The 24,188-nt window shown below is 46.4% G+C and overlaps 1 protein-coding gene across 1 annotated transcript in view; it reads left to right on the forward strand.

Moving 5' to 3' along the window:
- LOC144752864 (histone acetyltransferase p300-like) overlaps window positions 1-24,188 on the forward strand; it is a 381,934-nt gene that overhangs the window by 350,421 nt on the left and 7,325 nt on the right. The window contains exons 8-9 of the mRNA XM_078640701.1: window positions 321-482; window positions 716-997. Of these exons, the coding sequence (XP_078496827.1) occupies window positions 321-482; window positions 716-997 (444 nt within the window). The remainder of the gene's footprint in view (window positions 1-320; window positions 483-715; window positions 998-24,188) is intronic.

Below are 24,188 nucleotides of genomic sequence, written 5' to 3' on the forward strand. Positions count from 1 at the left end.
AGGAGCATTGGAGGTGATGTTGGTGTACTTGTAATTACATTGGGCCAGCGAGAGGGTGGCGTGCTCAAGATGAAGTTGGACAATTGAGATGAGGTTGGGGTGCTGGCAGTATTGTGAAGTAGTTTGGCTCTGGAGAGATCAGTGTTTGGTTGAGTTTGCTCTCTGCTAGCTACTGTAGTCAACCAGCTCAAATGGGGTTAAAACACCTTTTTTGCCAAAGTGCTATTGAATTGCACACCATCTTGTAGTTGCCTTTGCTACATCAAGGTGAAATCTCATCCCCATGAAATCCAGGTTTCTAAAACCCTTTTTTCATGCAGGTGATCCAGGGCGACAGTAAGAATGCTCAGAAAGAGCACAACAAGAAGACCAGTGAGGACAAAAGTAGCCCCAGCCAAGGCAACCAAAAGAAGCCAGGGATGCCTACTGTGTCCAGCGACCTGTCCCAGAAGCTGTACGCCACCATGAAGAGTCACAAGGAGGTGAGAATGCACTCTCCTGCTAGGTGAGCCTGTACTACTGGCTTGATCTGCTAGGTACATAGACTGTATTCCATTATTTACCAGTGGTACCCGCTTGTTCCCTGCATTACCAGTAATGCCTGTGCAATGCCAGTAATACCAACTCTTTAGTCTAAGTCCTTTGCTCATATTTGGCCAATGCTGCTCCTGCTGCAAGTTTCATATTTGCTTACTTGTTTTCATGTTTGTTGCAGGTTTTCTTCGTGATTTGTCTGATTGCTGGCCCCACTGCTTACTCTCTGCCACCAATAGTGAAGCCAGATCCCCCGATTCTGGGCGACCATGTGAAAAGTCGGGATGCCTTCCTCACCCTGTTCCGCGACCAGCTCCTGGAGTTCTCTTCCCTGCGACGAGCCAAGTGGCCCACCATGTGCATGCTGGTGGAACTGCACCCACAGAGCCAGGATCGTTTTTTGTATACATGCAGTGAGTGCAAACACCATGTGGAGACGAGCTGGCACTGTATGGTCTGTGAGGTAAGTGTCTTGCCAGTTTGCTCATTCTGTCTCCCACCATGTCTGTTTCCCTCCATTCCTATCTGCACCTTCAGTGGGGAAGTCATGCTTGTATTTGCTCTCCCTGTTGTCCCCAGTGTAGATGCTACACAGTCTGTAAGATAACAGGCCTTTCAATCAGTTAGTAAACATTACAGGATTTGCAAAATCTGTGCAATAATTTCCCTTACATGTACTCTCCCTCCAATATTGACTTAAGCACGATCTGAGGTACTTAGCATGTCTTTTTCTGCTATCCCTCTTGTAACTTGTCCGATTACTCCACAGCCTTTGAGGTAAGGTATATAGTATCACGCAGCGGTTCAGACTAATAACCAATCTGCTGTTAGACCTGTAGCCAATTCAGTGAAAAGAATGGATGCTGGTTGGATGAATTAAAGTGAAGGACAGAAGAATGCATAAAAGCGGGGAAGAGTAGAGGGGAACAACAGGCAGGGTATGAAAAATAGAGCACTAAACTGCTTAGTGGTGGTACAGAGTAAAGGTAACCAGAAGAGAGAGTACCAGTGTATTAAGGTGCTAATCAAAGTATGTGTAGGGTAATGAATATGCTACTTACCAGTATGCATCTGTTCTTGGCATGTAGGGCTGCTGACATTCATATCTATAGCATAGATCGCCGCCTAGTGTTGGGTCCGGATGATTGCACATTGTTGTCCTGGAAGAGTCTTCGAAGTATCACGAGATAGGTGGCTCCTCCCCTGGACTACAGTGCGCATGGGCATCGACTCCATCCCCAGATTGTTTTTTTCCGCCATTGGGTTCGGATGTATATTCGACATCTACAGTTCGGAATCGATATAGACTTTTCTTACGGCCCGAAGGCCTTACCTTATACGTCGGTATTGTTTGCGTTCGGTCCCAACTCTGTTCCGGCTCAGTTCCCGAGTCGGACGACCAGAGGAGTCGCGTGGCTCTTCGGTACTCGGGGCCCAGTCGACGCAGCAAGACTGACGACATCATGGAACGGAGTCCGTTCAAGAAATGTCCCATGTGCGGATCTAAGTGCCCGCACATCGACGTCCACCCTGTGTGCAACAAGTGCCTGTCGCCGGACCACGATGAAGCCAACTGTATGGCTTGTTCCAGGTTTCGATCGAAGAAGACGATTCGACTTCGGCGCGTGGCGCGCCAGGAGGCCCGGCAGTTGGCCCCGGCACCGGTGGACATCTTTGACAGAGAAGAGGCAGACGAGCAAGAGGTTCATCCAACGGAGAAGTTAGACTACGGATACGACGCAGACGTCGAGGTGGTCGAGGCAGCAGAAGTCGTCGACCAGGTAGGAGACGACAATGAGGCCTACGGGGCCATGGAAGATAGCTCGTGTGAAGAGCTAAGCCCCAAACGAACAATTACTACGGCTCAGGTCGAGGGATCGCCACGCGGCCTTACCCAAGACCTTCCACCCAGATCCACGGCCTCGCCTATGGGCCCGGCTACGGACACTTCTGCGGAGCTGACGTTGGTCAAAACGAAACCGAAACCTTCGGTGTCGACGAAAGCAAACGTAATTGAGACGCCATCGGAACTGAAGAAGTCATCCCCTCCGGCCGCCTCCTCGTCTTCGGACACGTCGGGGCAGCCGAAGCCGAAGAAGGCTGTCGACCCGGGGAAGTCGGCCAAGGGCGCCGATCCAAAGTCTGTCAAAGGCGCCGAGTCAAAGTCGGTCAAGGCCGTCGACCCAAAATCGGCTAAGGGCGCCGAACCGAAGACTGGGGCCCCGCACCCCGTAGTCAAGGCCGCCAGCACGAAGCCGTCGACGCAGAAGGCCGTAGGATCGGCAGGGGGACACAGCGCGCAGAAACAGGCGGATCCGGTACCAGATAAACATAAGGCATCGACGCTCGAGTCTTCACTCGCTGGTGGACCGAAGACGTCTGTCGGATCGACGAAACCGTCCGCTTCCTTTACGAAGCAGGTGTCGGATTCTCTTCAACGCATCAGAAACAAAGCTTCCGCGCCCGCACCGAAGGATGCTTCCGCCGCGAAGCCAGCTGCCACGACGCCAAAGTCTTCGGCGCCAATCCTGTTTACGTTGCCGCCAAAGGTAGCACCGAAGGCCTTCGCTCCACGGTCGGTCACCGAAGCGACCGTACCAGTGTCCACGGCGCAGAAGCCTTCTCAGCCGCTTGGGAGCTTGAAACCTCGACAACCCTCGGTGGAGAAGCAGTCGGAACACTATATCGACGCCGACACCGGGAAACTCACCCTCTACAAGAGGAAGATCACTGCAACCCAACCTTTGGAGTCCTACACGATTCCTTTGAAGCGCAAGAAGCCTGCTGCGGACTCCCCTGTTCTGGTGGAGCCTCTTGCTACACAGACTCCACGGGTGGCTACACCCTCACCCACTTATTCGGATGTGGAGGGTGGGAAGGGTGATGACGAGGAGTATGGCTTTCCTGCCGACACTGATCCTGAGGATCACCACGACTCATGGACAGTTGCAGGTGACCCGGGGGATCAGCAAACTGCCCAGAACCCTCAAGTGTACGCTGTCAAGACCTCTCCTACCGAGGATTCGGCTGAATTTAATGCTCTAATTGAGAGGGCGGCTAAAAACCACGACGTGGACCTCCACACTGACCCTATCGAAGTACTTTTCCACTGCAGAAAAGACTGTCAAGACTCTCCCCATGCTGAAAGGGGTTCTCAAACATGCTGCAGACATCTTTAAGGAACCCACACGGGCCAGGGTGGTCAACCCTAGGATTGAAAAAAAATATAGGCCGGCGCCTGGCGACCCCACCTACATCAGAGGCCAGTTGCCATTGGACTCTCTGGTCGTCTCTAATGCCCGGAAGAGGGCGAACTCACAAACCACTGGTGATGCTCCTCCCCCGACAAGGAATCTAAAGTGCTGGAGGCATCAGGGAAGAGGGTGGCTGCTCAAGCGGCCAATATCTGGCGTATCTCTAACACTCAGGCGCTCCTGGCCAGATATGACAGGGCGCACTATGACACACTAGAGACCCTGTTGCAACATCTTCCAGATCAGTATAAAGAGGCAGCTGAGATGCTTATTCAGGAAGGGAAGCTTATCTCCAACGCTTCAATTAAGTGTGCACTGGACGTGGCGGACACCGCGGCCAGAGCCATTAACACCAGTGTCATGTTAAGACGTCAGGCCTGGCTCAGAATCTCCGGTTTCAAGCCGGAGATACAAACTACCATCCTCAATCAGCCAGTAAACCCAGACAAGTTATTTGGTCCTGAGGTGGGTACCACCTTGGAGAAGATAAAGAAGGATACCGAAACTGCAAAATCCATGGGGGCTCTCCAGTCCCAGCAGTTTCGGGGCAGCACTTTTCGTCACTCAGGCAATAGAGGTGTTTCCAGAGGCCAGATGTCCCAGCAAACGCAATACAATAAAAGTGGGGCGCAGTCCTCTTACACCAAGCAGAGTAGAGGCGGCTATCGGGGCAACAGCACCAAGGGCAGAGGTCGTGGAAATAACAACTCCCGCTCCTCCGCCACCAGTAAACAGTGACGCCCTGTCACTGCCCCCCGACCATACTACACCTGTCGGGGGGAGACTCCAGCAGTTCCTGCCCGTCTGGAAATCCATCACCACGGACAGGTGGGTCAGGAAACTTATCCAGTTCGGTTATTGTCTGGAGTTAACATCCACTCCACCCAACATGCCACCAAAACACCGTCCTATGCCCACAGAGCATTTGCACTTATTGCAGCAGGAGGTGCTAGTCATGCTGCAAAAAGGGGCAATCGAGCTCGTGCCGTTAGGGGAAGAAGGCACGGGGGTGTACTCCCTGTACTTCTTAATCCCAAAAAAGGACGGATCCCTCAGACCAATACTGGACGTCAGACCCCTAAATCAGTACATTCTATCAGAACACTTTCATATGCTCACACTGCAGCAGGTTCTCCCGTTGCTCAATCGGGGAGACTTCCTCGCAACCTTGGATCTCAAGGATGCCTATTTCCACATTCCACTGCATCCATCACACAGGAAATACCTCAGGTTCACTATTCAGGGTCGGCATTATCAGTTCAAGGTCCTGCCCTTCGGGGTGACCACAGCGCCCAGGGTGTTCACAAAATGTCTGGCGACAGTTGCTGCGCACCTCAGGAGGCAGAACGTTCACGTTTACCCTTATCTGGACGACTGGCTTGTCCAAGCAAAGTCGGCCCAGCAGTGCGCCGCCAGCATGTCCCACACCATTCACCTCCTTCACAATCTGGGATTCTCACTAAATTATCCCAAGTCGCACCTTCAGCCGGCCCATGTGCGGCAATATCTGGGTGCGACAATCGATACTCTGGCAGCCACAGCTCAGCCAACTTCTGTGAGGATCGACAGCATTCAGTCGCTGGTCCAGAAGTTCAGACCGCAACACTCGCTTCCAGCAAGAGTGTTCATGCAGTTGATAGGCATGATGGCCTCCTGCATCTTCATAGTCCCGCACGCGAGACTACATATGCGTCCGCTCCAAGAATTCTTGGCTCATCAGTGGACTCAGGCTCAGGGACAGTTGAACGACCTAGTGTTGGTGACCGGTCGGGCATACAGCTCTCTGCATTGGTGGAATCCACACAACCTTTGCAAGGGCCGACCGTTCCAAGAGCCTGTGCCACAGATTATCCTGACAAAAGACGCATCTCTCCAGGGATGGGGAGCTCATGTATTCCACTACACAGTGCAGGGACTATGGACAACGCAGCAGAAAAAGATGCACATCAACTACCTAGAACTGATGGCAATCTTCATGGCATTGAAGGCATTCAAAGTACATCTGTGCAACAAAGTCGTGTTGATCCAGACGGACAACATGACGGCCATGTACTACATTCAAAAGCAGGGAGGTACACACTCTCCGCAGTTGTCTCATCTGGCTCAGAGCATGTGGAAGTGGGCCATTCAGAGGAAGATCTTCCTCATGGCGGAACAACTCCCGGGAAAGGACAATCAGATGGCGGATCTGCACAGCAGGTACAGCCACCAGATGCACGAGTGGGAGATACATCCCTCAGTACTCCGCCCGTACTTCCAGCAGTGGGGTCATCCAGAGATAGACCTGTTTGCCACAAGGGAAAACGCAAAATGCCAAAGCTTTGCTGCCAGGTTCCCTCACCCACAGTCGCAGGGCAATGCGATATGGATGAACTGGTCAGGCAGATTTGCGTACGCTTTTCCCCCAGCACCTCTCATACCGCTGGTGGCACGGAAGCTAAAGCAACACTCGATGACACTCATCCTGGTTGCTCCAACGTGGGCACGCCAACCAGGGTACACCACGTTTCTAGAACTCTCCGTGGTACCGCATCAAAGGGTGCACCTCACACCCAGGCTTTTGACGCAGAGCCGTGGCGACATTCAGCATCCAGACCCGCAACAGCTCAACCTGGCGATCTGGCTCCTGAAGTCTTAGAGTTTGGCTACCTTGACTTGCCTCCTGAATGCATGGATGTCATACGGGAGGCTAGAAAGCCCACCACCAGGGCCTGCTATGCAGCAAAATGGAAGCGGTTTGTCATTTACTGTACTGAACACAACATCAACCCGATAGATGCATCCATTCCCAACATCATCTGTTATTTGTTACATCTTTACAAATGCAATCTAGCATTTGCTTCCATTCGGATACACTTATCCGCCATAGCGGCCTATCTCCAAAACAGGCAGCATCTCTCCGTTTTCAGAGTGCCTGCCATCAAAGCCTTCCTAGAAGGACTTAAACGGGTCATCCCTCCCAGGACCCCTCCAGCAGCTCCTGTGTGGAACCTCAATGTGGTCCTCACCAGGTTGATGGGCCCACCTTTTGAGCCTCTGCATTCCTGTGAGATTCAGTTCTTAACATGGAAAGTGGCGTTTCTCATTGCCATTACGTCTCTGCGACGTGTTAGTGAGCTACAGGCGCTCACTGTACAAGAGCCATTCATACAGATTCACTCCAACAGGATGGTGCTGCGCACTAACCCTAAATTTCTTCCTAAAGTGGTTTCGCAGTTCCATGTCAATCAGACCATTGAGCTGCCCGCGTTCTTTCAAAACCCAGAGACAGTGGCAGAAAGAATGCTCCACACTGTTGATGTCAAACGAGCTTTGATGTACTACATCGATAGGACAAAGGATTTTAGGAAGACACAACAACTCTTTGTTGCCTTTTCAGCCCAGCACAAAGGCAACCCCATTTCCAAAGCAGGTATAGCCAGGTGGATCGTTAAGTGTATTCAGATTTGCTATCACAAGGCTAAGCGCACTTTAACGGTCCCCCCTAGAGCCCACTCCACCCGCAAGTTGGGGGCCTCCATGGCTTTCCTTGGTAATATCCCTTTGGAAGACATTTGTAGAGCAGCCACATGGTCTACCCCACACACATTTACTAAACACTACTGTGTAGATGTGCACTCCAAGCAGCTGTAGGGCAGGCTGTTCTAAAGACACTTTTTCAGACATCTGCAGCTGGCACAGACGGCCGCCGTTAATGGAGGGACTGCTATTTATTCTATGCTATAGATATGAATTCAGCAGCCCACAGGCCTCGAACTGAATATGCTACTTACCAGTATGCATCTGTTCTTGGCATGTAGGGCTGCTGACATTCATATTGAACCGCCCTCCTCCCCGGCGCCTGTAGCGGCTGCAGAATTTACACTTATTCTTAGCATGGTCATCGCTCACACTGTTACACTCCATCTTCGCCACAATGGCTAAAAACAATCTGGGGATGGAGTTGATGCCCATGCGCACTGTAGTCCAGGGGAGGAGCCACCTATCTCGTGATACTTCGAAGACTCTTCCAGGACAACAATGTGCAATCATCCGGACCCAACACTAGGCGGCGATCTATGCTATAGATATGAATGTCAGCAGCCCTACATGCCAAGAACAGATGCATACTGGCAAGTAGCATATTCATTACCCTACACATACTTTGATTAGCACCTTAATACACTGGTACTCTCTCTTCTGGTTACCTTTACTCTGTACCACCACTAAGCAGTTTAGTGCTCTATTTTTCATACCCTGCCTGTTGTTCCCCTCTACTCTTCCCCGCTTTTATGCATTCTTCTGTCCTTCACTTTAATTCATTGGGACTGTTTCTTCTGCATACCTCGGCTGCCATTATTGGTTCCCCATGGGCCTTCAATTGCTCGGCCCGTTCTACTTTCTCTTGCTTCCATTGCCCGTTGGGTTCCCTCTTTGAAGGTACTACATGTTCTGTCGCCATTCTGAGCACCACCTATTATGCACCCTCTCTTGTATTTCCATCCTGCTCTCTATTGTAAGGACTTTCCTGCACCATTCCCCTTCGTCACCCTGCCCATTCTGCCTCCCTACCGGCTGGCTTTGACCAGTCTGCTCCTCATCCAGTATTGGGGTATCTTTCATAGATTCACATGCCTGAATCATTCCCCGTCGCCGAGGCGGGAGTCCCACGGTAAATAAAAAAGCAGTGCGAAAGGTAAATGATAGTAGTAGGCCCTAAGAAAAAAGGCCTGAGGCCTAAATCCTAGTAGCCAATCTACATGATTATGCTAAAAAGACCAAAGTCTTTGTCCCAACCAATCAGCTCTCAGCACCCTCTAGAACACTCTCTGCAGAGCCAGTTCTCCTCAGATTTTCACCGCAAGTCGTGTGGAAGGGAGTCTCCCTGAGCGCTACTCAGTATATCCTTCAAGATGTCTGACAAGAAGGCCTTGTTCAAACTTTACAGAACATGCGACAAAAAGAGAGTCCATGTTGAAGATCAACATAAGGACTGTATCTATTGCCTCTACCCTAAGCATGAGGCTAAAAATTGTAAGATCTGCTGAACCTTCCCTTCAAAAACTCTAAGGAATAGTGAGGCTAGAGTCCTGTTGTGGCTCAAATCTTCTTCAACTGAAGATGGTGATTGAGCTTCGACCTCCAGCAAAAGAGCAAGATCTCCGGACAGTTTGCAAAGTGAGGGGAGAAAACATCTCAAATACTCCCACTCCACTTCTGGTCCTTCTCAAAGGTCTCCTTTTACTTCCTCTGGGCCTATTCAGTCTCCAGAAGCTTCAGCTCTCAAGGACTCTAAAAGGCAATTTATCAAAACCGTGAGTAAAAGCTGTTCTGTCTCTTTAGCTTTACCTATGTCGACTATCTCTGTCACATCTTCAGCTCCTTCGTCGACGGCGACAATTTCTACTACATCTATTACTTCTCCTATCCTGTTGACGAGGATTTCCATAGTGTCTAAGAAAACCGCCGTCGATGATCCGTCGACGAAAGCCTCATCGACGAAGCCGTCAAAACACTCGTCGACGAAGGTACCGTCGACGAAGCTTCTGTCGTCGACGAAGACATCTACTGTGCCGTCTACGAGTGCCCCGTCAACGAAGAAATCAAGCCCGTCGACGATTATCCCGTCGACGTTGAGCCCGTCGACGTCGAGCCCGTCGACGATGGTCCCGTCGACGTCTATCTCGTCGACGACGATCCTGTCGGCAACGACTAAAATGAAGAGTCCATCGACGGTAACTCTATCTCCAATGCCCCGTCAACGACCATAACATCTACAGGAGTGAAACCTGCTTCTACTAAGTCTTTAGTGGTGGTACAAACTTTTTCAACGCCTATTTCCTCGAAAGGTTTCCATCTTAAATCTTTCCAGAGACAAGAGTGTTCGTACATCTCACCACTTACTCCATCTCACCTCCTCGACACATATGCCCAAGAGGAGGATGATGACGATGATGGAGCTTTTGGAATAGCTCGTCATCCTTCCGAACTGAACATTAAATGTCAAGATGACGAGGAAGATGAGACTACACGGAACACTACTACCAGGAGGACATTGTTGCTCCTCACCACACAGGATACTAGAGGCATTCTCAGATTTCAGAGTCCAGCCATCTGCCTTTTAACCTTATTCAGGACTTGCAGGCCATGTTAGCTGATTATAGGCAGCGTTTTCCACCGCAGCAGGTCATTCCACCACCTCATCATGTGGTAGTTCCACATCCTATACCTCAGCCGGAGGTTCCGGCACCAATGTCTCCAGTTACAGAACCTCCTCAACAGCTTCATCCTGCTCAGCCTTCTCAAACTCCGGACACTTCTGATGAAGAAGTAGAAGAAGGCGAGCTACCAGAGAATCCTCACTTGGATCTGTGGGATTCATATATTATTCCCATGCCATCTCCACCAACTCCACAACCATCGGACTCACCTCCAGAAGATATAGGTGGATTTCATAACCTCATGCAGCGAACTGCTACTAGGTTTCAGCTTCCAGTAACGGTGTAACAAACTGATTGTTTCCAACACGATTTCAAAGAAGAGGCTAGGAAAGTTACCAGAGCAATTCCAATAATAGATTTCATATGGAATGAGGGCATCAAGAATATGAAAAATCCTGCATCTGTGCCTGCAGTGCTTCCACGGATTGATAAAAAATATCATGCTCCGCTCAACAGTTCATCCTGCCTCATTGGTCACCCCAGGCCGGATTCAGTCATTTCACAGGCCGCCCAACAAAGTCTAAAAATCCGGCCACACCCATCACTACAAGACCAGACAAAGAGGGACGTTGTCTTGACCTCATTGGTAAAAAGTTCTCAACCTTGGCTGCCGCCTCCATCAGGGCAGCGAATTCATTAGCGATCATAGGGCGTTATGATTGCCAAATGTGGTCGGACATGGCTGGTCTGATTGACCTTATTCCAGAGGACAAACGACAGGAGGCTCGAAAGATCTTGTTGGAGGCAGAGCGCGCAGCAGCAGAAACGATCGACTGCGCTCTGGATATTGTCAACACAAATTTCAGGCAACGGGCTGCAGTTCTCAGGCGCCAGGGTTGGTTAAAGGCTACCACCTTCTGACCAGAAGTCCAAACAAAAATATTAGATATGGCCTACGACGGCGAATCGTTGTTTGGCAAACATATTGACGAAGCCCTCCAAGCAATCAAGACCGACACAGATACCGCAAGATCTTTGGGTTCCCTACAATACAAGCGGGGAACATTCAGAGGTGCTAGAGGGCGTGGCTATTCCTCTAGAGGAGGTTACAATCAAAAGATCAGACAATATCAGCCTCAATATCGACAAACTTACCAATCCTCGTACCGCCAATCCAATACGGCTGGTATCTCTCGCCAAGAAGGCCGAAAACGCTCCAACAATCAAGGGCGAGACTCTCATAGAAAACAGTGAGTTCAGCCGGGCTCCAATCACATTTCCTTCCCTCCCTGTGGGCACGAAAATTTAATTTTTCCTAGACCAGTGGCAAAGAATTACCTCCGACCGCTGGGTGCTAGACCTCGTAAAAAATGGGCACACCCTAGAATTTGTCACCAAGCCACCAACTACTCCGCCCAAGGGACCCCCTCCCTCTCGTCTTCACTTATTGTTCAAGGTAGCTTATTCAATGTTCCTCAAGAACGCTATAGAAAAGGTCCCAGTTCATCAGAAACGGACAGGTTTCTACTCCCGTTTTTTCCTGATCAAAAAGATATCCGGGGAATGGCGACCAATTCTGGAACTTCGCAACCTCAACAGGTTCCTCAAAAAACAGGGTTTTCGCATGGTCCCCCTGTCAGAGATTCTAAGCTGCCTGAACGAGGGGAATTTTATGACTTCCTTAGACATGGAAGACGCGTACTTCCACATCCCGATCCATCCAAAACATCTAAAGTATCTCCGATTCACTGTGGCTGGCACCCATTATCAGTTCAAAGTGCTCCCGTTTGGACTCAAATCGGCTCCAAGGATCTTCACAAAGTGCCTGGCCCCGATAGCGGCAACGTTGCGTTCTTGGGGAATCCAGGTTTTCCCGTACTTGGACGATTGGTTAATCAAAGGTCCTTCAAAGCACAATGTAAAGAATGCCATTTCAACATGTCGCGATCTCTTTGCATCTATGGGACTAACTGTGAACAAAAGCAAATCCCAATTGCATCCGAAGCAGATCCTGCCTTTCCTGGGAGCACGTCTAGACACAATACAATGCAAGGTATTCTTATCTCAAGAAAGACAACTTTGCCTGCAGAAATTGGCACTACAGGTTTCAAAAAGAAAGTCACTTTCTGTTCGCCTGTTCGCTTCACTCCTGGGAATGTGTTCTTCGGCCATAAATCTCATCCCCTTGGCGTGCCTGAAAATGAGACCGTTACAGGAGGAACTACATCTTCAATGGAAACAAGCGACAGGTTGCTTCGACGACGTCATCAAAGTCACTCCACACATGGTGGATGCTCTTCAATGACGGTCACAGTTACCCAATCTGATACAGGGGCTCACGTTCATACAGAATCCTCCAGACTTCGTTCTGACAACGGATGCGTCCATGGAGGGATGGGGAGGTCATCTCCAAGATTTACAAGTACAAGGCAAATGGTCTCAGAAGTACAGACAACGACACATCAACAGTCTGGAATTGCGGGCAATCTTCCTATCCTTGCAAGCATTCCTTCCAAGGATTGCAGGGTCTTCAGTCCTAGTTCGAACCGACAATACCACCAGCATGTTCTACGTGAACAAACAAGGAGGGACAAGATCGGCAACGTTATCAAAGGAGGCTCAGGACTTATGGGAATGGCTTACACTTGCAAGTTAGCGCTGTTTCCCTCGGGAGCAGCGTCCCTTCAATACACTCCGAAGAACAGGTTCTTTGAATTTGCTTAATAACATTTCTTGAGATTAGTTCGTACGTTGTATTTTTTATTCTTTTTCAATGATTTTCATGCTCCACATTATTGATTCATAATGTATTCAAATGTATATTTCTGGTCAGCCCAATGCATTTCGGGCGTTCGGCCTTCATCAGGGGACTTATTTCTGAAAGCAACCAAGTAAGGCACACATTTAATATATTATAATACTGATACAAATAATTATCTACTAACGTCATGCATGTGATAATGTTTATCAGTTTTATCATGCAAAGGACGAATTTCAAGCCGGATTTTAGTTAACATGTGATTCTCGGTAAAAGAAAAAGAAAAAAGGAGAGTGATAGACTGAAGAAAAACGAAGAAAAAGAAGAAAAGTGGTGTATTCGGTGAAAAAGGGTGTAAGTGAAGGCGTGGTTGTCAGGACTAAGTGCACGTATATTTGTGTGAGAGCAATGTGCGCTGTGATTAACAAGAGAGTCTCAACGTCAAGTGGTGTGTGACTCATGCGCTCGTGTATATAGTATAAACCATGTCAAGTCATTGAATCTGATCTGTTACTGATGCGTGAGAGTACGCTCAGTACCGTATAAAGATCGTGGCTACCGTCTGTAAAAAATGTAAAAGCATAATGGGATTAATACGGTCTGAACGACCTAATCACAGAGGTCGGATATTTTGGCGCGTGAAACGACTCTTGGGCTTACCGTGGGCTCGTAAGGGTGTTACATGTAGTCCTCTCCACACGGGTGTGTAATTCCAAAGTGTTGAGCGGCCGACGCCGTTATGTAAATAACTCTGGCATGTGTGGGGGATTCCAATAGGATCGGTGCGGTCATGTGACCATTGAGATGCGTAATGGTTTCCGATAGGCGGAAAAGAGGTCAGATGGTGCGTTACTATGGTGAACTAAACAGTAACCGCGTTTTTTAAGTGAAAACTTTCACTCAACAATTTGAGTATTAAATTCCTTGTGAGGAATGAATGTGTGCAAAAAATACTGGGAGAGGGAAAAAAGGGTAAGGATGATAATGAAGAAGATAAAGGGAAAACAATAAAGGCAATAAACTAAGTTGTGAACACACAATTAAATGAGAACAAATTACAATGTATTTCAGTAACTTCCAACTTCGAAGTTCATTTAAAGGTGGCAACTAAATTCCAAACATTTGTTTAGTTCTTTGGGCTGTACCGAAGACAACCGGTGTATCCAGTAGAGTTCTCTTCTGAGTACTGGGCATGATCTCTTCCAGGTAATATTGGTACCATTTCTAAGATGCAGTATCGTAGTTGACTTGGATTGTGATTGTGTTCGTTAAAGTGGATGGCCACTGTGGATTTGGTTGATCTTAAACGAATGTTGCTCTTGTGTTCCACTATTCGTGTTTTTATTTTTCTAGCAGTTTTTCCCACGTATGTAAGGCCACACAGGCATTTTAACATGTACACCAAATTAGTGCTGTCACACGTTCCATTTTTTATTGAGTTTTATTTTGTTCCCGTGTAGCGGGTGAGTGATTTCATTGCCTTTAATAATAGAATTGCAGTTCCCACAGTTGTGGCACGGCAACGTTCTTCTAAATTCTTTCACGGGGACATTAATCCTGCAATTTAGTAATTCCTTGATGTTTTTAGTTCTTTCATAGGCGAATCTTGGGATTGATGAAAATATGCCATTGAAGTCTTCCTCCAATGCTAGTAATGGCCAATGTTTTATGATTACTCTTTTGATGTTTTGACTTCTGGTGGAATATTTGGAGACGAATACAGCCCTCTGATCGTCCTTTTCGTGAGATGATCGTTACAGTTGGTCTCTGTTTATTTCCTGTGCTCTGTCAACGGCCTGATGCAACGTGGTTTCAGGGTACCCTCGATCTTTACATTTTTTGATGGTGGTGATTTTGTGTTGTTCGTAAGTTTCTTTGGAGGAAGCAATCCGCTTGATTCGAAGTAATTGGGAAAACGGCAGGTGTTTTTTGAGTGATGGTGGATGGAAACTGTGAAAGTGAAGAAGGTTATTTCTGTCAGTTGGTTTCTGGTATACACTGGTTTGTAATGTGCCCTGGTTATTTATGACCAGGACGTCCAAAAAAGATAGCTGTGTGTCACTGATGTTGGATGTGAATTGAATGCGATCATTTACGTTGTTGAGGTTTTGGATTGCTGTTTGTAATTCGATGGTTGATCCGTTCCATAAGATGAAAATATCATCAATGTAACGTTTATATAGGATGAGATTGTCTTGCCACTCCGTGTTGGTTAGTATATGTTCTGTTTCAAATGGGTGCATAAAGATATTGGCGTAAGATGGAGCCGCACAATTTCCCATGGATGTACCTGAACATTGGGCATAAAATAGATTTTCCCAATCAAAGTAGCTGTGAAACAGCGTAAAGTGCATTAGCTCCTTCAATAGTAGTTTCAAGTTTTCTTCCTTGTCGCTGTTTAGCAGTGCATTCTCAATTGCTGTTAGTCCCAAATTGTGAGGGATGGAGGTGTATAATGCCTTTACATCAATGGTGCTTAGAATCATATTGGTGGTGAATGATGTCTTATGTTCTTCCAGAATGTTCAAAAAATGCTTGGTATCTTTGATGTACGTCGGTATCTTTTGGACTAGTGCTTGTAAATGTTTGTCAATGAATTTTCCCACCGGTTCGTGGATGGAATTGATGGTAGACACGATCGGACGGAATGGAGGAATGGTAGGGTGTTTGTGGATTTTGGGGATCATGTAAATATATGGGATGGATGGGTTTTGTTTCACCAAGAATTCTTTATCCTTAGTGCTAATGATGCCTGTGTCAATGGCAGTGTCAATGATTTTAGTTAAGATTTTCACGAATTCCTTGGTGGGATCGCTTTCCAATCGCATGTAAGTATCCTTGTCATTGATGTGTTCCATGACATTTTTTTTGTAAAACTCAGTGTCCATGATTATTAGGGCGCCGCCCTTGTCTGTTTGGCGTATCGTGATGTCTTTGTTGTTCGCTAAAGTTTGGATTGCCTGTCTCTCCTTTTGTGTCATGTTGCTGTTTTTAGTTCTTGGAGATTTGAAGATCTTAACGATGTCCTGGCTCACTACTTTTTCAAACGCGTCGAGTACTTTATGACTGATAGGAGGTTGAAATCTACTCGGATTTCTGAGTCCCAGAAGTATATCCGGTTTCGTGGTTTCTTCTTGATTTGGTCTCTCGATAATGTTAGTGAAGAAATGCCTGAGGCGCAAACTCCTTAAGACTTTGTATACGCACACTTGTGTCTCTAGGATGTTCGAATGATTCGTGGGGACGAACGAAGTTCCTTTTTGTAGCGTTTGTGTTTGAAATCTTGTTATTTCATGTTTAGATATGTTGGTTAAGTTCTGTGACTCCTCGTGTTTTTGGAAACCGATTCTGTTGAGGGTCCTATTTTTGCTCCTATTCCTGCCCCTCCTGGTTCTTCCTGGGGTCCTCGGCCTCTCTCTAAAAAAGGAGTGGTTGATTGTTGTCTTCGATTGTCTTCAGTGAATGTATCACCCTGAGCTTGTTTTTCTTTGGAACATTGGACCTCTTCTGTTGTGCTGTGAATCGTCGGACGAAGTTTCATCCGATGACCTGTCTTGAGTTGGTCTCTGTTGTCGTCGGCGGGCATAAATGTCAGCCCAACTATATACTTCTCCTGTGCGATAGTCAGTAGTATCTCTCTTTGATAAAATACCACAAGGCACAACGTATTCCGCGTGGTCTCAGGATATCTTTGAAATCAACCTTGTGCAAAAACAACGCACGATTCACAGAAAAATGGTTTGCCATACTCAATAAATGTCCGCTAGATCTCATACTATTAATAATTGAAGACTTGGCTAAACTTTTAGAGGATCTTAACAAAGAAGCACTCCAACTTAAAGAAGAGCTCAATACCATGATGACGAAGGATGAATGGGACCAGGCTCTCAAAGATATAAATATCCAATTGGACTCATACACTAAAGAAATCAATGAACGCAAACTAAGGAAATTCAAGAGAGAGACTACTGACTATCGGACAGGAGAAGTATATTGTTGGGCCGACATTTATGCCCGCCGACGACAACAGAGACCAACTCAAGACAGGTCATCGGATGAAAATTCGTCCGACGATTCACAGCACAACAGAAGAGTTCCAATGTTCCAAAGAAAAGAAAAACAAGCTCAGGGTGATACACTCACTGAAGACAATCGAATACAACAACCAACCACTCCTTTTTTAAAGAGAGGCCGAGGACCCCAGGAAGAACCAGGAGGGGCAGGAATAGGAGCAAAAATAGGACCCTCAACAGAATCGGTTTCCAAAAACACGAGGAGTCACAGAACTTAATAATCAACATATCTAAACATGAAATAACAAGATTTCAAATACAAACGCTACAAAAATAACTTCGTTCGTCCCCACGAATCATTCGAACACCCTAGAGACACAAGTGTGCGTATACAAATTCTTAAGGAGTTTGTGCCTCAGGCATTTCTTCACTAACACTATCGAGAGACCAAATCAAGAAGAAACCACGAAACCGGATATACTTCTGGGACTCAGAAATCCAAGTAGATTTCAACCTCCTATCAGTCATAAAGTACTCGACGCGTTTGAAAAAGTAGTGAGCCAGGACATCGTTAAGATCTTCAAATCTCCAAGAACTAAAAACCCCAACATGACACAAAAGGAGAGACAGGCAATCCAAACTTTAGCGAACAACAAAAACATCACGATACGCCAAGCAGACCAGGGCGGTGCCCTAATAATCATGGACACTGAGTTTTACGAAAAAAACGTCATGAAGCACATCAATGACAAGGATACTTACATGCGATTGGAAAGCGATCCCACCAAGAATTTCGTCAAAATCTTAACTAAAATCATTGACACTGCCATTGACACAGGCATCATTAGCACTAAGGATAAAGAATTCTTGGTGAAACAAAACCCATCTATCCCGTATATTTACATGATCCCCAAAATCCACAAACACCCTACCATTCCTCCATTCCGTCCAATCGTGTCTACCATCAATTCCATCCACGAACCGGTGGGCAAATTCATTGACAAACATTTACAACCACTAGTCCAAAAGATACAGACGTACATCAAAGATACCACGCATTTTTTGAACATTCTGGAAGAACGTAAAACATCATTCATCACCAATATGATTCTAAGCACCATTGACGTCAAGGCATTATACCCCTCCATCCCTCACAATTTGGGACTAACATCAATTGAGAATGCACTGCTAAACTGCGACAAGGAAGAAAACTTGAAACTACTATTGATGGAGCTAATGCACTTTACACTGTTTCACAGCTACTTTCAATGGGAAAATCAATTTTATGCCCAATGTTCAGGTACATCCATGGGAAATTGTGCGGCTCCATCTTACGCCAATATCTTCATACATCAATTTGAAAGAGAACATATACTAACCAACACGGAGTGGCAAGACAATCTCATCCTATATAAACGTTACATTGATGATATTTTCATCTTATGGAAGGGATCAACCATCGAATTGCAAACAGCAGTCCAAAACCTCAACAACGTAAATGATCGCATTCAATTCACATCCAACATCAGTGACACACAGTTATCTTTTTTGGACGTCCTGGTCACAAATAACCAGGGCACATTACAAACCAGCGTATACCAGAAACCAACTGACAGAAATAACCTTCTTCACTTTCACAGTTTCCATCCACCATCACTCAAAAAACACCTGCCATTTTCCAAATTACTTCGAATCAAGCGGATTGTTTCCTCCCAAGAAACTTACAAACAACACAAAATCACCACCATCAAAAAATGTAAAGATTGAGGGTACCCTGAAACCACGTTGCATCAAGCCGTTAACAGAGCACAGGAAATAAACAGAGACCAACTGTTACGATCATCTCACGAAAAGGACGAACAGAGGGCTGTATTCGTCTCCAAATATTCCACCAGAAGTCAAAACATCAAAAGAGTAATCATAAAACATTGGCCATTACTAGCATTGGAGGAAGACTTCAATGGCATATTTTCATCAAACCCAAGATTCGCCTATGAAAGAACTAAAAACATCAAGGAATTACTAAATTGCAGGATTAATGTCCCCGTGAAAGAATTTAGAGGAACGTTGCCGTGCCACAACTGTAGGAACTGCAATTCTATTATTAAAGGCAATGAAATCACTCACCCGCTACACTGGACCAAAATCAAACTCAATATAAATGGAACGTGTGACAGCACTAATTTGGTGTACATGTTAAAATGCCCGTGTGGCCTTACATACATGGGAAAAACTGCTAGAAAAATAAAAACACGAATAGTGGAACACAAGAGCAACATTCGTTTAAGATCAACCAAATCCACAGTGGCCACCCACTTTAACGAACACAATCACAATCCAAGTCAACTACGATACTGCATCTTAGAAATGGTACCAATATTACCTGGAAGAGATAATGCCCAGTACTTACTCAGAAGAGAACTCTACTGGATACACCGGTTGCCTTCGGTACAGCCCAAAGGACTAAACGAACGTTTGGAATTTAGTTGCCACCTTTAAATGAACTTCGAAGTTGGAAGTTACTGAAATACATTGTAATTTGTTCTCATTTAATTGTGTGTTCACAACTTAGTTTCTTGCCTTTATTGTTTTCACTTTATCTTCTTCATTATCATCCTTACCCTTTTTTTTCTCTCTCCTAGTATTTTTTGCACACATTCATTCCTCACAAACGATTTAATACTCAAATTGTTGAGTGATAAAGTTTTCACTTAAAAAACGCGGTTACTGTTTAGTTCACCATAGTAACGCACCATCTGACCTCTTTTCCGCCTATCGGAAACCATTACGCATCTCAATGGTCACATGACGCACCGATCCTATTGGAATCCCCCACACATGCCAGAGTTATTTACATAACGGCGTCGGCCGCTCAACACTTGTGGAGAGGACTACACGTCACACCCTTACGAGCCCGCGGTAAGCCCAAGAGTCGTTTCACGCGCCAAAATATCCGACCTCTGTGATTAGGTCGTTCAGACCGTATTAATCCCATTATGCTTTTACATTTTTTACAGACGGTAGCCACGATCTTTATACGGTACTGAGCATACTCTCACGCATCAGTAACAGGTCAGATTCATTGGCTTGACATGGTTTATACTATATGCACGAGCGCATGAGTCACACACCCCTTGACGTTGAGACTCTCTTGTTAATCACAGCGCACATTGCTCTCACACAAATATACGTGCACTTAGTCCTGACAACCACGCCTTCACTTTCACCCTTTTTCACCAAATACACCACTTTTCTTCTTTTTCTTCGTTTTTCTTCAGTCTATCACTCTCCTTTTTTCTTTTCCTTTTACCGAGAATCACATGTTAACTAAAATCCGACTTGAAATTCGTCCTTTGCATGATAAAACTGATAAACATTATCACATGCATTACGTTAGTAGATAATTATTTGTATCAGTATTATAATATATTAAATGTGTGCCTTACTTGGTTGCTTTCCGAAATAAGTCCCCTGATGAAGGCCGAACGCCCGAAATGCATTGGGCTGACCAGAAATATACGTTTGAATACATTATGAATCAATAATGTGGAGCATGAAAATCATTGAAAAAGAATAAAAAATACAACGTACGAACTAATCTCAAGAAATGTTATTAAGCAAATTCAAAGAACGTGTTCTTCGGAGAGCATTGAAGGGACGCTGCTCCCGAGGGAAACAGCACTAACTTGAATTTAATCAGCCCTCGGCACAGGGGGTTTTACTTCAAAGCACCACCCAACTCATTAACCGATCTCATCTTTATTCAACTCGTGTGCGATTTCCACACTCCACTTTTTGGACTATATAATGGCTTACACTTCACAACATAACTCTCAAGGCAGAACACGCCAGAGGCCTCCACAATACACTAGCGGACAAACTCAGCAAGTCCCTAACAGACTGCCACGAGTGGGAATTAGACCACGTTCAATTGAACAGAGTGTTCCAGGCTTGGGGCAAACCGACATTGGATTTGTTTGCAACAAAGCAAAGCAAAACAAGAAATGCCGGTATTACGCCAGCAGATACCCTCAACAGGGTTCACAACGGAATGCCCTCTCCATGCGATAGTCAGGGATTTGTGCTTACGCTTTTCCCCCGATCCCGTTGATACCAAGGGTGTTGCGCAAGATGAAATCAGAGGGCTGCCGTCTCATCCTGATTGCTCCCCGGTGGCCACGCCAGTACTGGTTCCAGGAACTCATGTTGCTATCCCAAGACCGGCTAATCCGTCTTCTTCCAACTCCAACAATGCTGTTGCGGAACGAGGGACAGATACTTCACCCAGACCCTCAATCTCTAAAATTACACGCATGGCTCCTGACTTCTTAGAATTTCAAGACCTTCATATTCCTCAGGATTGACATGACATCTTAGAAAAATCACGAGCCCAAAGCACATTGAAGACTTATTGTCTTAAATGGAAGAGGTTTTGCTTTTGGGGTGACTAACAGTATACACCCGATAGAAGCTCCTGCAGAGAAAATTCTTCCTTATCTGCTGCATCTGGCTCGCTCTGGACTCTCTTTTTCATCAATAAAAGTCCATCTAGCGGCTCTATCCAGGTTCAGGAAAGTTGCTATCATCCCCTCACTATGTTCGTCCTCTTTAAGCAAACAGTTCATGAGAGGTCTTTTCTGAGTTTATCCTCCGGTTAGGCCTCCTCCACCGGAATGGGAACTCAATACGGTTCTCTCACAACTGATGAAACATCCATTGGAACCCATTCACAAAGCCGACCTCAAGTATCTCACATGGAAGGTCGCCCTACTTCTACCCTTAACGTCTGCCAGAAGAGTAAGTGAAATTCAGGCATTCACTATTAAAGAACGTTTCCTGCATTTCTCTAAGGATTATGTCACTCTTCGAACTAATACAACATTCATACCTAAAGTAACATCACAGTTCCATTTAAATGAACCAGTGAAGTTGAGAGCTTTCTTTCCAAATCCTACTACACCGGCGGAAAGAACACTACATTCTTTGGACATCAAACGATGTTTAAAATTCTTCCCACAAAGGACAAAAACCTTCAGGAAATCTGATCAATTATTTGTGACGTACGGTCATACCACGCTGGGTGCAGCAGTCACAAAAGCCACAATTTGCAGGTGGATAGCTTCCGCAATCCATTTCTGCCATATCAAATTAAACAGACCACTACTGAGAAAGGTCTAGGCTCACTCCACAAGAGCTGTGGCAGCGTCTACAGCGTTGTTTGCAGGAGTGACGCTGGAAAATATCTGCCGTGCTGCGACATGGAAGAATGTCCACACGTTCACGAGACATTACTGCCTGCAATCAACGAGTCAAGAGGATGCGGCAGTTGGTCAGGCTGTCTTACGACACCTGTTTCTTTAAGAACAGCTTCAGGTAATTTTAGATTTACAAAGATATATAGTATTTTAAGGTATAAATATACTTATTCTGTTTTAACAAATGGATGTACATGACGTTAGATATCCATGTTTTACTGCTCTATGAATGTTCTTTTAAATTTCTGATCATGTTTTACTTCTGGAAAGTTCAGTTGCCTTACACTTGTTGATTATTAATAATGATGTAACTGGAAGTTTATCAGTACAAGTCTCCCACCATCTGCAACCGACTCTTACCTGGCATTCTGCTTGCTACTCAGATTCAGTCATGTGAATCTATGAAAGATACCCCAATGCTGGATAAGAAAACAAGTTACTTACCTGTAACTTCAGTTATCCAGTATTGGTATCTTTCATAGATTCACATGCACCCACCCTCCTCCCCAGAGAGTCAGTTCTCTATTTTGGGATGCCTATTTCCCACTTGTGCTAACGAAAATCTGAGGAGAACTGGCTCTGCAGAGAGTGTTCTAGAGGGTGCCGAGAGCTGATTGGTTAGGACAAAGACTTTGGTCTTTTTAGCATAATGATGTAGATAGGCCACTAGGATTTAGGCCTCGGGCCTTTTTTCTTAGGGCCTACTACTATCATTTACCTTTGGCACTGCTTTTTTTATTTACCGTGGGACTCCCGCCTCGGGCCGGGGAATGATTCAGGCATGTGAATCTATGAAAGATACCAATACTGGATAACTGAAGTTACAGGTAAGTAACTTGTTTTCTTCCCTCTTGCATTATATCTGATAGAGACATCTAGCTGCAGATTCCTTACCTTTGAATTTCCCAGGCGTCAGGCTGGATACGGAAACTTTTGCTGAGCAATACACCTTGTACGTGCCGTCAGGTGGCTCCATTCGGCTCTGTGTGACGGCATCTGTTATGAAATTGCGGTACCTATATAGACGCCACAAAGGCGCAAGGATGGCAGTTCTTTTCTTTCTGCGCCAGTTAAGTGCCGATCCGGGAAGAGCTAGCGCTCTGTCATTTTTTGACAGGTTTTTTATCCGTTTTTTGTCGACTTCCAAGACTTTTTCCATCGTGTGTGAAAGGATGTCAACGAGAGAGACCGGATTTAAGCCTTGCGGGCCTGTCTCCGCACAATGCCGTTCACCTATCCTCACCTGCCTCTTGTTTCTCGAGCTCGACCACGATCCGAACTCGTGCTCAGACTGTCGTGCTATGGCTCCTAAAACTTTCCTTGTGAGCCGACACTGTCGAGCGAGACTCCGCAGAGGTCCCGGTCCCGGTTGAGGAAGAGGAGGTTGCCGGACCACTCTCGGAGCCCAAAGTCCTCTTCATCCCCCTCGTGGTCATCGGGACACTCGGGGAAGAGGCACAAGAAGATGAAGAAGTCCAAGCAGACTTCATCTTCACCTCAACTGTCATCTGTCGACAAAGCAGGTACATACCACCAACACTCTAGACACGATGGAACCGCTTTCGACTTCGCGCCTCCCTCCTTTTCCAGGAGACGAAGCAACACCTGCTCAGATCAAGGAGTTCTACGAGGCCATGCGCCGCGTATTTGAGTGGGCCGACATCTCTGGTGAGCTTTCAGGCCCCGCTGGGCCGGAAGTGTCCCCGTCGGATTTAACACAGTCTGGGTCGACGCCTTTCGTGCCGCCGCAACCTCCTCTGGCGTCGGACACGAAGTCGGTGCCTGCGGCAGCGCTGGTGCTCTTTGGTGGTGCCAGCCCCATCCTTATCCCCGACGACACGGAGTCGGAATGGTGTCGCTCGATGCCGGTTCCGACGTCAATTGAACGAAGGGGCTTTATGTGGCCGCCTGAACACTTTGTGGCCATGTTGGACTCGGAAGAGAAATGAGAGGTGTCCTTGGACCCTCTGGAACACCAGGATGATGCTGCAGAGCAGTTGGACTGTTATGGGGAATTTGGAGAAGCCAGTGGACTGCACACTTCTCCAGATACTGCCTTGCTCTCTCTGCCAATTGTGGCTACGGAGGAGGGGGGCATCTTATGCCATGGTGATTAAGAGTATATTATAGAAAATTGGGTTGGACCCATATAGTCAAGGGGACCTGGGTAAGTAATTATTATAAGCATAGGGGTCCCAGACTGGACAAGAAATGATTTAAATAGATTTTTCAAA

The sequence above is a fragment of the Lissotriton helveticus genome, chromosome 1_1, assembly GCF_964261635.1.
Source record: "Lissotriton helveticus chromosome 1_1, aLisHel1.1, whole genome shotgun sequence".
In the NCBI taxonomy this organism is placed as follows: domain Eukaryota; kingdom Metazoa; phylum Chordata; class Amphibia; order Caudata; family Salamandridae; genus Lissotriton; species Lissotriton helveticus.